General features: G+C 45.2%; 1 protein-coding gene across 1 annotated transcript in view; it reads left to right on the top strand.

The window, feature by feature from the left end:
• Positions 1-17,986, top strand: part of ASCC3 (activating signal cointegrator 1 complex subunit 3) — a 281,982-nt gene that overhangs the window by 252,409 nt on the left and 11,587 nt on the right. The window contains exon 37 of the mRNA XM_038761176.1: positions 8,591-8,815. Coding sequence (XP_038617104.1) covers positions 8,591-8,815 — 225 coding nt within the window. The remainder of the gene's footprint in view (positions 1-8,590; positions 8,816-17,986) is intronic.

Genomic DNA, 17,986 nt, shown 5'->3' with positions numbered 1-17,986 from the left:
CTTGTAAACTCCCCAGCGCTTAGAACAGTGTTTTGCACATAGTAAGTGCTTAATAAATGCCATTATTATTATTAAAAGTGGAGATTTTTGGCCTCTAACCACTGCCTTATCAAAGTGTCTCCTCTCAGTTTTCTCAAGCACAAAATGCAGTCTCAAATATGAAATTTAAGAAATCACCATCATCGGGGGCTGTGGTGATGGGGAGGATGAAGGCAGGAAGCCCTGTTCCAGGATCGGTATTGATTGTCATATTTGTTGAGGTCCTATGGACAAACCAGCTAATCAACTGAAAAGATGGCACTGACCATTCCCTTGACCCCTCCACTATCTTAGCTTTCATAAACCAAGATGTGTTGCTAGAATCTCCAGTATCCATAAGACAATGCACATTTCAAGTCAGAGTTGTATGTTTCCAGAAGCCAATTATCCAAATTTATTGATACCAAAAATATTTCCCATAACCAGAAATATGTGTAACTGAACATAATTGGGCTTGGCTGTTGATCACTGTTGATCAGAAATCCAAACACTCTTAGTTTGGTTTCATCTTCATTTATCCAAGGGACCTCAGTGCAGATCATTTGTGTCCAGATAATCATCTCCTGAAAATACTTTCTCCTTTATTAGCAAAATCTCATAATCTAGGGAAATCCACTACAGAAACTTCATTTTGTAATTACTTATCCTTTATTCAAGTTTTAGAGTCCCATATTTCAATTGAAACTAAAGGCTCTTTTTAGGCGTACTAACATTTGAATAAATGTATATCAACCCTCTCAGAGGTCTTGCACCTCAGTGTTGCCTGTAACAAAATATTCTATGATCCTGGGAAATTCCGCTGTAATGGTAGCTAAAGCCGATATCCCCTCACTCCATGCACAGTGGCAAAAGTCTTCCAGACTCCTGACCTCTGGAAACAGAAATGTCATCAGTGGGTTGTAGTTTAGGCATTTGAGGTGAATTTGTGAAACCCAAACCCTGCAGGGAGTTTTAAAGGAGCACTGAACTGTTTCACTCCTGCTACTTTGTGCTTTCATGTGGGAGTTCCCATAGTGGGTTTATGGCACTGAAAGTGGCTGGCTGTTTATCTAGAGGCAGCCATATATACAAAATGGAAATCGGAAATGGTCTCAAGCTCATGGAGGCCTTAGAAGCAACAGCATTCAGGTTTGTTTCTCTTTTGAATGCTTTAAAGCCAGTGGTAAGGAGTTTCCGTTTGATGCAAAAGCCTCTGGAGGTTCGTAAAGAAGTAAGAAGCCCAGACTGAACTTTTCTTTAGAAAAATGATCTGAGCAGCAGAGTGAACTATGGGCTGGAGTGGAGAGAGACAGGAGGCAGAGAGATCAGCAAGGAGGCTGATGCAATAGTCAAGGTGGGATGTAAGTGCTTGGATCAGCAGAGTAGCTGTTTGGATGCAGAGGAAAGGGTGAATTTTAGCAATGTTGTGAAGAAAGAACTGACAGGATTTGGTGAGAGACTGAATGGGTTGAATGAGTGAGATGAGTTGAGGATATTGCCAAGATTATGAGCTTGTGAGATGTGGATGGTGGTGTTGTCTACAGCAATGGAAGAGAGACAGGGAGGCAGAGTGTGAACGCCAAGATGAGGAATTCTGTTTTGGATATGTTGAATTGGAGGTGTCGGGGGAACATCCAGCTAGAAATATCCTGAAGGCAGGAGAGACTGCAGAGAAGGAGAGGTAAATTTGGGAATCAACTGCGTAGAAATGGCAGTTGAAGCTATGGGAGCCAATTCCCCGAGGGAGTGGGTGTAGTTGGGAGTGGGTTAAGGGGATCCAGAACTGAACCTCAGGGACTTCCACAGCTAGGGGGTGGGAGGCAGAGAAAATGCCACGGAAGAGACCGAGAAGGACCGTGCAGAGGGATAGAATAGAGATATCCTAAATCCTGCCTGGGAAAGGAAAGATGTCAGGGGACAGCGATGTGTGCCAACTCCTGAGAGGACAGGGAGCATTCCAAGTTTGGTCTGATGCCCTCTGAGCTCAACTGTCCAGGGCCTATTAAGCCAGCCCTACTTTACACTTAGCTGTCCTCAATATTTGGGAGCAAATTGCTGTGTCAAATTACATTAAGGAGTGTGTGATTCCCTTCAAAGAACAGACTTTCTAAAAATGTGGGTGAAGACAGTAGTTATCCAGACAAAACCATCCATTTTTATGAGATGGTGGATCTTTACTGTTTAGACAGAATCCTGGAGCTGGACTGTGCAGCCCTTCAGGATACCCCGCTGTCTTTTCAGGATCTCCCAGTGGGACGGTGCAAAATGCTTACTATGTGCCAGGCACTGTACTAAGACTAGGGTAGATACAAGATGATCAAGTTGAACACCGTCTATGTCCTACATCCGGTTCCCAGTCTTAATCCCCATTTTACAGATGAGGAAAATGAGGCCCAGAGAAGTTAAGTGACTTGGCCAAGGTCACTCAGCTTGTAAGTGGTAGAGCTGGGATTTGAACCCATGACCTCTGACTCCAAAGCCCGTGCTCTTTCCACTGAGCCACCGCTTCTCTATGTATGTAAGTAGGTTCTGTGGGACTGAGGATAGGGTGAAAATCAGTTCTCCAAAGGGTACAGAGTTGAATGGGAAAGGTCCCCTAAAATGAAGGATGAATGAAGGATGGCCCTAAATGCGCTTTCTGGATGCTTGATAATACCTGTATTCCTTTTAGGATTTTTTATTTCTTTAAAAGAAAATACCCTAATACATTTTTAACTTCAAAACACTTTTATTATAGCCTGAAAAACCAAGATCCTTTTTTCTCAAGTTCCGGCCAAGAGCAATTTTTTAAGGACTTAACTGTAAATCCTGGAAAATAAGAGTTTCAAATGGAATTGCAGTTGCTGAAATAATTTTAAGTGTGATAGCATTGAGGGTATCACAATTACAGGATCCCCTGCAATCCGGGTGTCAGTCAGGTGGTAGTGTTTCACCAGGAAAAGGAAAGGGGTCTCCTCTAGTTCATATTGGTTTTTTATCACATAAAGCTTTGTGTGCCTCAATTCCACTCCAGGCTTTGGTTGGGTAGGTGAGAAGTTCTCTTAAAAAATGGCACCCACCTGTGCACACATGCATGCATACAAGTGCATGCGCGCGCACACACACACACACACACACCTTCTTAAGAAGAGAAAACTAAATTTGGACTTTTTAAAATTCCTAAGTGAATCTTTATAAGCGTCTTGGACACCACGATTTTTGAAGGGACCATGTAATGGTAATATGTCATTACTTTTCAATTTTAAATAAATAAAGTTTTATCTTTTGCTGCTTGTTGTTTTTGAAGAAAACATCATCCATCAATCAATTGCATATATGGAGTGCTTACTATATGTGCAGAGAACTGTACTAAGTATATGGGAAAGTACAATACAACATGGGCAGGGAATGTGTCAGTTTATTGTTGTATTGTAGTCCCCATATGCTTAGTACAGTGCTCTGTACACAGTAAGCGCTCAATAAATATGACAATGAATGAATGAATGGAGTTGGTAGACATGCTCCCTCCCACAAGGAGCTTACAGTATAAAGGGGGAGACAGGCTTTAAAATAATGAAATTATGGCTATGAGGGAGCATAAGTGCTGTGGGGCTGTGGCAGAGGTGGTTCTAATTTCTATTAGAAAGTGAAGTTTATGCAGTTATTGAAACTGCAAATTAAATTGAAACGCAGGTCACGTAGAGGCTTGATTCCAAGTAACAAATAGCTGCAATATTGTAACTTTGGTTCTCGTATTTTACTTTTTGAGTTCTCTGGAGGATGGCAGAGTTTCTGCAGACTGGTGAAAACCAACTCCTTGAGACAGACGACTAACTAGTTCATTAAATGAAAATAAAATTTAATGAGCGTTTCACCTAAAAAGTCTTTTCCATTTTTCCTCCCTTTCATCCAGTCTGTTTCCTTCATGGCTTAATTAGGTGAAACGTTAATGATTGCATACAAGAAAATAATGGAACCCAATGTTGCCCACAAATAAAAGATAAGGCTGTGGAGTGCTGTTTTCCCTTTAGAGTACCTGTAGACCTGTATAGTACCTAGATCTAGTGTGTTGTGTCAGACTAGTTGAATGTTATAAAAATGATATTCTACCAGCTAGTTGGCAGTGTGCAAAGGCACAGAACTGAGCTGGCTGAGCTGGTAGGGAAATTTACTGAAATGGCTTCGGCTAGAGCTTCAGAGACCAAAAAAGGAAGGCACTGGAATGTGAGAAACTAATTTTGGTTTGTTTTAGCGCCTCAGTATGTTACAAATTAATCAAGTGCTACTTAAAGTCTAGAACTCATTAACTTTATAAGTTTTAGTTTTCCCATGACAGAAATTAAGTTAAAGCATAAAGCTTCTTTAGTCTCTCTCATTGATCAGGCTGCAGCCTCCTCTGCACAAGTGCCCTCTTATCTGCCATTTAGTGAGTTAAATATAGGCAGTAGTGTGTGCAGCTACATAAAAGTACTAGTTTTACCGTTATGTAACGTTCACGTTAGCTGCTTTATTCGTTTCATAGAAGCAATTGATTGGAGTATTCCATGAACGTGGAAGAAGCAAAATGCTCACAGCCCCATCCCAGAGTCCCATTCCATTGCTTTTGCGGGGGGGGGAGAAATAACATGGGTCATAAAACATGTCACAGGCCACTATTTCTACAAACTCAGGCTTCACAGCAAAGGTGATTTACTACGCCTATTTTTTTTTTTTTGAAGGAAAGTCATGCGTGGAGGGAAACCCACTGCTGCCTGACTCAATTTGAGCAGCAGCAGGAGAAGCCAGAGAACTTCTTTGTAGCAGTTAACATAGGGTGGGCTTTCCCAGTGAGGGCGAGTCAGACCTGTGGGTTAGTGGAGCCGACGATGAGGCTGAAGCATCCTGCAAGAGTCCGTATCAGGGGGACGCTGAAATAGGTGCCGTCCGCAAAGAAAACGCACCCTCACGTATTTTTGTACTTTACGCGGGGTAGCTGAGTCTGTGGCATTTGCCGAACAGATTGAGATTTGTAATGAAAAGGGAAACCAAAATGAAAAATATTGAGTGAACAGCAGGGCCCATTTGATGTGATTATGAAGGATGTTTCTTTATTCTGTCTTTTCTTGTGAAATATAAAAACAGTAGCAGGGGGTTACAAGCTGAGTTCATCATAGGGCTGTCAATCACTGTCATTTAACATTTGCAATGGAAGATGTCTTTATTCCAGGACAGCTGGGCAAATCAGAGAAACAGATTTGCAGTTAGCAGTCCGTCCAGCCTCCACTAAACAAACAAGGACAGGGCAGCCGTGCCGGCCCTCTCACATAAAAATATAATGGGCTCAGCTGACCTCCCTGCCCTCCAGCCAGCTCCAATCCCGTTCACATAAAAGCTTCACTCCCCATACTCAATTTCCTTTAATTACCGACACGATGCAGATAAGAAAATGAACCTCGCTCTTGCTCACCGTCCATTCTCACTCCCAGGAAATGAAGGCGGTGAGTTGTTTAAAACGAGGGGGCTGGTTGGGAGGTAAACACAACAGGCCGGGAGGCAGGAGGAGTGAGAGGGGTTTGGGGTGCTTTCTGCAGGCCCCTCTCTCTCTCCACCCCCTCCCCACATTTGAGCTGACGTCACCCCTGTCGATCACGCAACTCTCTGACCCTGCTCTAAACCGGAGAGCTAGACTGAGTCCAAAAATCTCCTGGGTAAATATTCTTTAAAATCCAGAAGAAAATCCCTGAGGGCTGTGAGAGCCAAGGAGAACAGTGAAGCAGACGTGCAACATTGTAAAGGGCTCAGAAAGACGGTGACCTTGGGTTGCAGGAATAAACGGTCCCGGTTTTCACAGGAGATCCTGGCAGAGACAGTGCGGATTAGGCGCCAGTGGGCTGGATCGCTCCTGGTCTGCAGTAAGCCCTCAAAGCAAGCTGTCATACAACGGGACGCTGATGGTTCCTTCAATTTCATTTTTCAAGGCATCTGGAACAAGGAGTGGCATTTCCCTTTTCGTATAAAATGTTTATGACATCTCAATTCTGATAGGAATACAGCAATGTTAAGTAGTGTGGACCCTACTGAGGTGGTTTTCTACAAAGTTTCCTGGGTTCTTGCTAGGCAAGGTCCCTTGTGAAATACCATTTGTCTAGCGCGATTTCGGTAAGTTTCAGGCATGCTGAAAAAAGAGCTTCTTGGTTTCACACTGTGAATCACCTCCCTTTGCAAATGCCTAATTAACATGGATCTAAAGAAAGTCTGGATTTGAGATGGGAGGGCTAGAGGCCAAGGCATCAGATCTGTGGTTCAAGAGGTTTACGAAACCCTGAATAATTTTTCTTTGGTTTGATAGTCTCTTTGTGAAATCCACAATTAGGAGTGTGTTCTCATGACCTGAGGGTCTTTCAGGTTAGAGACCCAGGTATCCTGTCACATTGGGGATGCACTATAGCAGAACCATGCATTAAGGAAAACTCACCTTGTAGAACTTGCTGTGCCTAGACCAGTGCTTGACGCATAATAAGTGCATAACAAATACCACCATCATCATCATCATCATCATCGTGCTATATCCAGGCAGGTTCTCGTTACCAAAATGGCATCTTCTAACTCCCTCACGGTGGTGCTCCAGCCCAGTATGGAGTGGAAATCAGGGACAAGATGATGGTGACTCACTTATGGGACAATTTTGTGCGTCCTTATCAGCAAACCAACTTTTAGAGGATATCATTTGTCTATGTTGTATTTTTAAAGAAATCATTTTTTATTTTGCTTTTCTCACTCTCCTCCAAGCTCCAACCAGTCAGTAGAATCTGAGTACCTACGGTGTTCAAAATGAGACATTATCATTGTCCTCATCAGTATTCTTTGAGTTCCTGTTGTGTGTTCTGCATTATTCTAGGTACTTGGGAACACACAATAAAAATAGAATAATAATAATAATGGCACTTATTAAGCGCTTACTATGTGCAAAGCACTGTTCTAAGCACTGGGGGATACAAAGGTAATCAGGTTGTCCCATGGGGGGCTCACAGAGAATCAAGCAATCAATCGTATTTATTGAGCGCTGACTGTGTGCAGAGCACTGGACTAAGCGCTTGGGAAGTCCAAGTTGGCAACATAGAGAGGATGTCCCTGGTCTCAAGGAGCTTACCATCTAGTAAGTGGTACTCTACTATCAGCTAGAAGTCAGGGATCATGTCTACTTAATCTGTTATATTCTCTCAAGTGTTTAGTACAGTGCTCTGCCCAAAGTAACCACTTAATTATCACTCATAATGGAAGATGCAAGCAGATACAGTTAATATACATTCAATGGAAACAGAAGTGAAAAGCAATTAAACTTTTAAAAGGTAGCAAAAAAATGAATATAGTGGGATAACTAAACCAATATATGTATGAGTGCCAGGAGTGGCAGATGGGATAGAACAAGCAAGGAAGTAGGGATTGTCAGGGAAGATCTGGAGGAGGTGGGATTTGGGGAGTCTTTGGTGGGAAAGAGATGTGGTTTGGTAGGCTTGAGGGGTAAGGTGTGAGCAATAGTTTGGGAGTGTACTGATTGGATCTGGTTGCTGCAACTGGATCCGGGAAACAGTCTGAGAAAGCAGGCTTTCTTCAGGCTAGAATAGGCTGGCAAGTGGCTTCAGGCTCGATCGATATATGTTTGTATATATTTATTACTCTATTTATTTATTTATTTATTTATTTATTTTATTTGTTTATTTTGTTTATTTTATTTGTACATATCTATTCTATTTATTTTATTTTGTTAGTATGTTTGGTTTTGTTCTCTGTCTCCCCCTTTTAGACTGTGAGCCCACTGTTGGGTAGGGACTGTCTCTATATGTTGCCAATTTGTACTTCCCAAGCGCTTAGTCCAGTGCTCTGCACATAGTAAGCGCTCAATAAATACGATTGATGATGATGATGATGATGATCCGTTTCCCCCAGAAACCCAGATCCCGCCCCAGGCTCCTTCCATTCGGCACTTTGCTGGTGGGAGCTCTTGGAGAAGGGTCTCGGGACCCCACAAGGGGAGCGTGGTGGCAGAGCCTGGGCAACTGGTATATTGGACTGGTGGGAAAGGGGTGGTGCCCTCTCCCTGCGGCTACCGCCTTGGGGTCTCTGCTGCTGCCAGCCCCAGTTAGGGTCCCCTCGGCTGGGTGTGATACAGCACCCAGCTCCTCTCTGCTGAGGTTGGAGGCTTAAGGGGGAGACCAGCCTGCAACCCGGCCCAGCTCCAGAGCCCAGCAGTCCTCCTGACTTGGTTCCGAGCTCTTTCTGCTAGGCTACCTCCCGTTAGATTGTGAGCTCTGTGAGGCAGGGACTATATTATGAACTTATGTAGAATGTTCCCCAGTCGTTACTGTTGATAGGGAGACAAACCCTGCAACTTCCAGAATGGTCCCCTGTGTGTCTCCTATGCACCCCAAGAAGTTACGGACTGGGTGTCCCAGCAGTCTGCGTGCTTAAGCATCAGCCATAGTGTCATGGTGATAGCAGAGTCTGAAAACCATGCTCATGCCTCATATTTTCCCCTCAAACATCCACCCCAGAAAACGGGCCGACATTTGGGCCCTGTTGGTCACAGCCCAGTGACACCGAGTTTGTTTTCCAGGACGCGGAGGAGTACTCAGACCTGCCCGTGAGGCACAACGAAGACCAGATGAACCACGAGCTGGCGAGGGGTCTCCCTATCGAGGTGAACCCGCACTCGTTCGACAGCTCCCACACAAAAGCCCATCTGCTGCTGCAAGCCCACTTCAGCCGGGCCATGCTCCCGTGCCCCGACTATAACACCGACACCAAGACCGTGCTGGACCAGGCTGTCAGAGTCTGTCAGGTGAGGCAGTGGGGTGCAGAGAAGAGCCCTGATGGGGGTGGAGTAGGGGTTGGGAGGGTCTGCTGCTTCTTGGTTGTCAGGGGAGATTGGGGGTGGGGTGGGGCAGTGCAGCTGGGGCAGCAGAAATCTCCGTGTTATTTGACAGAATTGATATTGCGCCGAGAGGGCAGTCAGAGGAACAATAAAAGGTGAAGTGTCCAGTGCCCATCCCCTGGCAATGTAGCTCCAGCCGTGGTCACTCGGCCCCTTGGAAGTACTAGGAGAAGCAGTGTGGCTCAGTGGAAAGAGCACGGGCTTTGGAGTCAGTGGTCATGGGTTCAAATCCCAGCTCCGCCAACTGTCAGCTGTATGACTTTGGACAAGTCATTTAACTTCTCTGTGCTTCAGTTACCTCGTCTGTAAAATGGGGGGTAAAACTGTGAGCCCCCCCATGGGACAACCTGATCACCTTGTAACCTCCCCAGCACTTAGAACAGTGTTTTGCACATAGTAAGCACTTAACAAATGCCATCATTATTATTACTATTACTACAGTTGTCTATGTGGGTCTCCGGGCAGCTCTTTGATAGATTTGGTTAAAGTAATAATAACGATGGCATTTACTAAGTGCTTACTATGTGCAAAGCATTGTTCTAAGCACTGGGGAAGTTACAAAGTCATCAGTTTGTCCCATGGGGGGGCTCACAGCCTTCATCCCCATTTTACAGATGAGGTAACTGTGGCACAGAGAAGCAAAGTCACTTGCCCAAAGTCACACAGCTGACAAGTGGCAGAGCTGGGATTTGAACCCATGACCTCTGACTCCAAAGCCCTGGCTCTTGCCAGTGAGCCACGCTGCTCCTCAGTAATATTTATTGAGCACCTAATGTGAGCTGAGCACTATGTGCAGCACTTGGGAGAGTGCGCTGGAGTTGGGAGGCACAATCCCTGCCCTCAGGTAATCAAATTAATTTTCAACTAATTGCGAACAAAACTAATTTTTTTTATTCAGTTGTTGTTCTGTGGGTTCTTTACTATAAAAAAAAAACCATAGGGTATTTTAGTGTAATTTTTAAAGAGTCTTTAGAGAAACTTTCCTAAAGGCCAAATAAGATCACGTAAACTTATAGGTAATGTGTTCATTGTTTTTCTCCAGAATAACTGCCCTGCTGTGGTGAGGGAAACTCAGGTTTGAGTTGATCCTAGGAAGGACTCTGGGTGAATAGCTATTAGGAAATGCAGATAATTGTAATAAGCAGCACGTGGCTCAGGCGAAAGAGCCCGGGCTTGGGAGTCAGAGGTCGTGGGTTCTAATCCCAGCTCCTCCACCTGTCTGCTGTATGACTTTGGGCAAGTCACTTCCTTCTCTGTGCCTCAGTTCCCTCATCTGGAAAATGGGGATGAAGACTATGAGCCCCATGTGGGACAACCTGATTACCTTGCATCCCTCCCAGTGCTTTGAACAGTGCTTGGCAAATAGTAAGCACTTAAAAAATGCCATCGTTATTATTAATAAAATGATACTTTGTATGTGTCTCTCTAGAACTGTAGTGAGCACAGGCAGCCCAGAGGAAAAGAAGGAAAGCCTGCTTTCACAAAACAAGGAACTATTTTGGACAGCATTCTGGGGCAAGTCCTGGTCCCTCCCACTCTAGGGAGAATAATAGTCTCCCCCAGTTTAGTCACGCTTCGCAGGCTAAGGTTAAAGTTCCTTAAATTTCAGTGATGGTCAGAGCTGCACTTTTGGGTCTTGACTGGCACTTTTTTTTTTCCCCAAGCCCTGACCTATTGGTGAACTCTGGGCTCTCAGGAGTGGAGGAGGGCTTTACTTTCAAACAGAATTAAATTTTAGATATGTTCATTGAGCCTTGTGACTGAATTCACTTATACTACTTATGTCTTTTACCTATGGAATAAATACCATGATTTTTTAGTAAGGAAATAACTAAATTAGCTTTTCTCCAACTCTTCACCTGCCTTTCTCTGGTGCTTACTTTCTCTGTCTATCTCTGTCTCTCTCACACACACATACACAAACACACACACACACACACCACCACCGCCACTCCCATTCAAATATTAAAACAATGAAGCCCTGGCAAGGAGCAATCCATTGCTGAACTTCCCAAATCTTAAAAGTCAGGGAAAATAATTTTTATTTTTTTCCTGAGAGTTTCTATTATATACTCTCAGGTTATGAATGAGCTTTCATGTCACGGACAATTTGACAGAATTCGAAGAACACTTTTTTTTTTACCTTTTCCAAGTGCTTTCACATTCATTCATTCATTCAATCATATTTCTTGAGTGCTTACTGTGTGCAGAGCACTGTACTAAGTGCATGGAAAGCACAGTTCGGTAACAGAGACAATCCCTACCCAACAAGGGGCTCACAGTCTAGAAGGGGAAGACAGACAACAAAACAAAACAAGTAGACAGGCATCAATAGCATCAAAATAGATAAATAGAATTATATACTTATATACATCATTAATAAAATTAATAGAATGATAAATATGTACAAGTATACATAAGTGCTGTGGGGCAGGGAAGGGGGTAGAGCAGAGGGAGGGAGTAGGAGCGATGGGGAGGGGAAGAGGAGCAGAGGAAAAGGGGGGTTCAGTCTGGGAAGACCTCCTGGAGGAGTAGGGCTTTGAGGGGGGAAAGAGAGCTAGTTTGGCAGATGTGAGGAGGGAGGGCATTCCAGGTCAGAGGTAGGACATGGGCCAGGGGTCTACGGTGGGACAGGTGAGAACGAGATACAGTGAGGAGGTTAGCAACAGAGGAGCGGAATGTGCGGGCTGGGCTGGAGAAGGAGAGAAGGGAGGTGAGGTAGGAGAGGGAAAGGTGATGGAGAGCTTTGAAGCCAATAGAGAGGAGTTTTTGCTTCATGCTAAGGTTGATAGGCAACTACCGGAGATTTTTGAGGAGGGGGGGTGACATAATAATAATAATAATAATGGCATTTATTAAACGCTTACTATGTTCAAAGCACTGTTCTAAGCACTGGGGAGGTTACAAGGTGATCAGATTGTCCCACGGGGGGCTCACAGTCTTCATCCCATTTTACAGATGAGGGAACTGAGGCCCAGATAAGTGAAGCGACTTGCCCAAAGTCACACAGCTGACAATTGGCAGAGCTGGGATTTGAACCCATGACCTCTGACTCCAAAGCCCCTGCTCTTGCCACTGAGCCACGCTGCTTCTCCAATGTGCATGCCCAGTACATCAGCTCATTTTCTCCTCACACCATCCCTAGAGTCAGATATCATTATTCCCATTTTACCAATGTAGAAACTAAGGCCCAGAAAGGGTAAGGGATTTTCCACAGGTCACCCAGCAACAAAAACCTGGGCCTCCAGCCCCCTAGTCCCAGCCCCATGCCACTTCCACGAGGCGGTTCTGCCTCCCGTGCCTTAATAGTTTCCATTGATCGAGAGTGCTACATGGTTATCTGGTTGTCAGTGCCAGCCCTGCCATTTGGCCCTGCAGGTTCCTCAGCAATGCGTGGCAGCCTCAGGGAGCATTTGGGGAAACAATCTTGTCCTGCAGCACTCCCAGGGAGGGGTGGAGAATTGTAATGTGTGGCCCTAGGGCTCTCTGGGGACCACTGCAGCGTGACCTGGTGGCCCTGGAGGGCCGGCAGATCCTGGCCACTCTGCCTGGCCTCATCGCCCCAGGCACGGCCGTTAACCTCTCATGTGTGAGTGAGAGATCGGCCCTGAGCTGGGTGATGGATTAGTGAATGTTTAGAAAAAGCATGAGGGTCCTGGAACTAAAGGCTGGGAACCATCCCGGGCCTTAATGGCCTAATGCTTGACCAGGGCTTTCTCTGGCCAGACTCTGGGTAAGTCCTGCATTTGCTTGAGTGCCAGATGACCTTGCGGCAATCATTTTAACCCTCTGGGCCTCAATTTTCTCATTTGCAAAATAAGGATAAAATACCTGCCTCTCACTACTCTATAGGAACACTGGGAGGAGATCATAGATAACTGATGTGTTCCCTTTTATACCCCAGGGTACTGCACTGTGGGGTAGCAGAGACCTAGGAGAGAACTGAAGACCTTCTCATAGCCTTTGTATCTCCAAGTGTAGATATGAGTTTCAGATTCTGGCCAAATTCTACATCTCTTTTGTTTTGGGGTTTTTTTTAATGGTATTTGTTATGTGCTTGCTATATTCATTCAGTTCATTCAGTCATATTTATTGAGTGCTTACTGTGTGCAGAGCACTGTACTAAGTGCTTGGGAAAGTACAATAGAGCAATAAAGAGAGACAATCCCTTCCCACAATGAGCTCACAGTCTAGAGGGGCTTAGAAGCACTGTCCTAAGCACTGGGGTAAATAAGTTAATCAGGTTGGACACAGTCCCTGTCTCACATGAGGCTCACGGTCTTAATCCCCATTGTACAGATGAGGTAGCTGAGGCACAGAGAAGTTAATGACTTGCCCAGGGTCTCACAGCATACAAATGGCAGAGCCAGAATTAGAACCCAGGTCCCTCTAACTCCCAGGCCCATCCTCTCTCCATCCACTCTCTCCACTAGGCAACACTGCTTTTGTTCCCTTTGAAAGAAGGATGTTGCTTCTCAACAAGGTGCCCACACCTAACACCATGGGGCATTTGGTGGGCAAAGTACTTGCCATACTTTCCTACCTGGCTCTAAGGGTAAAGTTCCATCTCATCCTGGAAAATCCCTACACATGTCATAGGAACACGTGCTTGTAGGGGCTTGAACCATCAAGGTCCACGCACGAAGATTTGGCAGGATGGAGCCCCAGGGTGAGGAGGTTGTTTGGGAAGAAGCAGCATGGCCTATTGGAAGGAGCATGGTCCTGGGAATCAGAGGACTTGGCTCTAATCCCAGTTCTGCCAAATGCTTGCTTGTGACCTTGGACAAGTCACCTAAGCTTCTGTACGGCCTCAGCTCCCTCAACTCTAAAATGGGGATTAAATACCTGTACGCCCTCCTACTTAGTCTGTGAGCCCCATGCAGGACAGGGGCTGTGTGAATTAATTCAACCTAATTGACAACAGGCAAGTGTCAGTGTCTTGTACTAAGGCCAGAAAAGCAGATTAAATCTCATCTTCCAGTTGAGGCCTTGACCAGGGCCTGCACAAGTTGCTGACTGCTTCCTGGGTGGGGCTACTAGTGGGCTCAGATCAGGTCAGGACCCCTTTCTCTCCCCACTTGCCTGTCCCTCCTCTTCCTCCTCCACCCCCTCTTCCCCCAGTGTTCTTGTTTGACGGACAGGAGATATTTGATGGGCCGTGGCCATGTCTTCATGGCCACATAAGGGTGAGATCCCCTCAAACCCTCTCACACACACTTTTCACACGTAGAGGACGTGGTCAGAGTGTGTTGGCTTTAAGTCACTGCCCATGGTTTGTAATAGTATAAATGTTTTTAATTGAGCACTGCCAGGTGCAGCTTCACCATACTAAGAAAGTAACAATGGCAGTATAGAACATGCTCCCAGCTCAGGGGAGCTTATCTTGTAATGGGACCCAAGGTGTTTCTTTTTCCCAAGAAATAGGCCTTCCAGGAGTGTTTCAGCAGGGCTGTGGGGGAAAGTCCAGGCCGATTGGAGGAATTACAGAATCAAATACAGCACGCAACAAGAGACAGTCCAAGTATCCCAAGGCTTAACAAAAGTACTTGCTTAAATCCCTGATTCAATACTTGGAGGAAAATGTTTTGGTAACGGTGGTTAAAATCCTTCTCTGTCTTTGGAGTAGGCTTTTTCCAAAGGTAGTCCACTAAAAACCACCTGTGGCTAAAGCAAACAGCACGAGTCCTTAGATACACAGAGATGCGGCAGCATTACCCACTTTCCAAGGTCGTGTGGCACTTATTTTGCAATCTGCCCAGTGCTGCCTAGACACATGTCTGGCACGAGGTCTGTTGAGGAGACAGGAAATAAGATGACAGCATCAGTGTGAAAGGCTTTTAAGCACACCTGGTTATAGTCCTACCTCAGGCATGTATCACCAAAGGGCTCAGGGCACTCCACTGTCTTTCTGGCAAATTCCTGATGCTTCCAGAGAGCAAACACCTCTCTGCCATCATTGTGATCTTTTTGAATCACTGAGTTGGTTAACCTGAAAAAGAATTTTTGAAGTAAAAACTCTTCCAGGATTTCACAAAAGTTTTTTACTCTGCCTGAGATCCTGATGGCAGGTGATCCAGAAGAAAACTGGGTGCCACCTCCCCTCGTTTCTTAAGACAGGCCAGTCTGACTCTGGGGAACTAGCCAGTCAGTAGTTCTTCTTAAACGCTCGTGATGCACAAAGTATTGCATTAAGTACTGAGAAGACCCAAGGGCATGATTCCGGCACAGTCTCTGGTCCATAGGAGACTTGCCCTCTAAAGGAGTTGAGGTTCAGACACACAGTGGGGAAAAAAAAAACTGAGTTAAAATGAGCTGGGTCAAAAGATAAAACAGGTGAAATTCAACAACCGAGAAGTCCCTATGAAACACCCTGCTGCCTCTGAGTCCAAAGCAGAGGCCAGCCGGGAGCTGGCTGCGCCCACGGCTGCAGCCTTCTGGGCAGACACGTCCAGCAACATCTCCTGAATGGGGGGAAGTGTATGTCCGGTCCATTATGGACCGGGACTATTCTTCTTCACTCAGTTTTGTCACAGTTGGAGGAAGCTAGTTGATGCACGCAAGCTGAATGGCTCCTCCCAAACAGAACAGCCAAAGCTCCAGCTGCACCAGAGCCCCGGCCCGACCAAAGGAGGAGAGAGTCCTCCTGCCGTCAGCTCCCCGGAAGCTTGCGGGTGCTGGGGGTTTGGGGAGGGATCGTCCGCTGGGAACAGGCAGGCAGTTGGTGGTGATGTGACGCTGCTGGTGGAGAACCCGTCAGCCCTGTCGTCAAGCCTCCCTCCCTCCCACCTGATGAACCTTTTCCCGGTTGGGGCTGTAGGAAATGAGTAATGCTTAACCCATTTGTGTGATCAATTCACTTAAGCAGCTACTGTGAAATGTTAATCACAACTTTAATTTGTACTGCATTAGCATTTTGATTAACTTGTAGGCTTGCTAGCACACTTGAAGCACTTTTACTCATAGTTACAGCTCGGAAATGACTTTTTGATTAATTAAGTTTGTTAGACAGCAGCTGAGCTTCCTGAATGCTAACCTTCTGGGGCGAAAAGTTCAGGATAAAAGTTACTATGAGCAACTGTTGCTACTGAAAAGGATTCTTACCAACAGAGGTATTTACAACACTTTAATCATTGGCAAAATATTGTGTCATCCCCTTGGGAATAGAGCTGAACTTTTAAGAGGTGTGAAGCTCTCTGGAGAAAACACTTTCTGCTTTTTCTGCCACCGTTAAGCTGACATGAGCCTTTGAACCACACAGTGTACGTTTTTTACCAGGTTGGCAATTCTAGTAGGTGGCTAAGTGACCTCGGGCCCTCACTACTGTGCAGTGGAACATATTTGCAGCTTGTACTGCACTTGTTCCATCATTCCAAGAGCCAATAACTTGCTTTGGAGAATTAGTGGGAGTCCTCTCAGCAAGAGAGCTCCAATACCATTCTGATGATACGTATGTTTGGATCTTCCCTCTAATTCATTCATTCATTCATTCAGTTGTATCTACTGAGCCTCACTGTGTGCAGAGCACTGCACTAGGCGCTTGGGAGAGTACAATACAACAACCCCAGTGGGACTGACACCAGATATGTTGGAAGCACAACTGAGAGATTATATATTGGGAAGAGGATGAGAAAGTCCATAGACTAGCAAGAGGCTAGTGGAGAGGCACAAAGAGAAAAGTGCCATCTGTTCCTCTCTATCCAACCCTAATGAGATCTCAGCCGACTCATTGTGCACCTCTATCCAAATGATTGGCAAACCTCTCAAAGATTCTGCAGGGTAAGAGAAAATATTTTCTGTTGGGTCACATGTCTTAATTTAAGATAAGAGAGTATATTCAAATAATGAGCCTATTGGTGCACTTCCAGAGGTCCTAGTTTTTGAAAGTGACATTAAAATAGTTGCCGGCATCTCTGACCCAATCTTGTTTCAATTCACGCCAACATGGCCTGGAGCCGGGCCTCAACACCATACAGAAACCAGAATTGCTGGTTTATATTTATTGTTAGAATCCAAGACGGGGCAGGATCATGTCATAGCACCTTATAATGTGCTCAGTAATAGTCTATTAAATATCAAGGTCTCCTCTCCCAGTAATTCACTGAATGGTTTTATGAGATTTTTATCGATAACTCATCTACAGTAGTGTTCAATCAGCGACTCTCCTGGATGAGTTAAATAAGTGAAACTGAAGCTTGAGGGAATTTGAATTTACCATAAACTGCTGTACTTTAATGGCTCGATATAAAGACCCCAGCCATTTCACCTTACCTAAACCTGGAAATGTAATCATTTAATATGGTGCATGAAACTCTTTCCAAAACAATTTGCACCCTTTTAAATTTATTTCTGAATTTTAGTTAAAAAAGCATGAGGAGGCATGTGGTTTTGCTAAACACGCTGTGCTAATGAAGGGGTTTGCTCCAGTCAGGCAGTGCCTATGGCTATTTTGGAGGCAGCTTCTTAGCATCCTGTCATGGTTCTTGTGGTTCTCCCTCCCGGCTTGTGGATTTCCCGACAGTCCAGTACCGTGAGCTTCAACAAAGGGATCACTGAAGATATGCCACTTAATTGCCACATTCAAAATGAGGGTAAGGCAAAGGCCAAGACTCTCTCTGCCCTCTTTCTTGCAGGCAAGATTCTGACCAGAATCCTTAGGATAAGGATAAGGCAAGGCAGAGTCGACTGTCAGCTTCCTGTAACTCAATGTAGTGAAGCATTGTGGTCTAGTGTAAAAAGAGCACGGTCCTGGGAGCCCGGACCTGGGTTCTAATCCTGCCTCTGTTCACATGTCTGCTGTGTGACCTTGTGCAAGTCACTTCACTTCTCTGTGCCTCAGTTACCTCATCTGTAAAATGGGGACTAAGACTATGGGCCCCATGTGGGACAGGGAATGTGTCCAACCTGATTACCCTGCATCTACCTCTAGAGCCCAGAACAGTGCCTGGCACATAGTAAGCGCCTAACAAATGCCATAATTATTATTAATTATTAGTGGCGTTAGGTCCAAAAGCAGCCCAGCAGATGCAGGAAAATAATAATCATAATGTTATCTGCCAAGGGCAAACCATGTACCAAGCA

The sequence above is a fragment of the Tachyglossus aculeatus genome, chromosome 19 (genome assembly GCF_015852505.1).
Source record: "Tachyglossus aculeatus isolate mTacAcu1 chromosome 19, mTacAcu1.pri, whole genome shotgun sequence".
NCBI lineage: Eukaryota > Metazoa > Chordata > Mammalia > Monotremata > Tachyglossidae > Tachyglossus > Tachyglossus aculeatus.
This window is presented reverse-complemented; position numbering and strand designations above follow the sequence as displayed.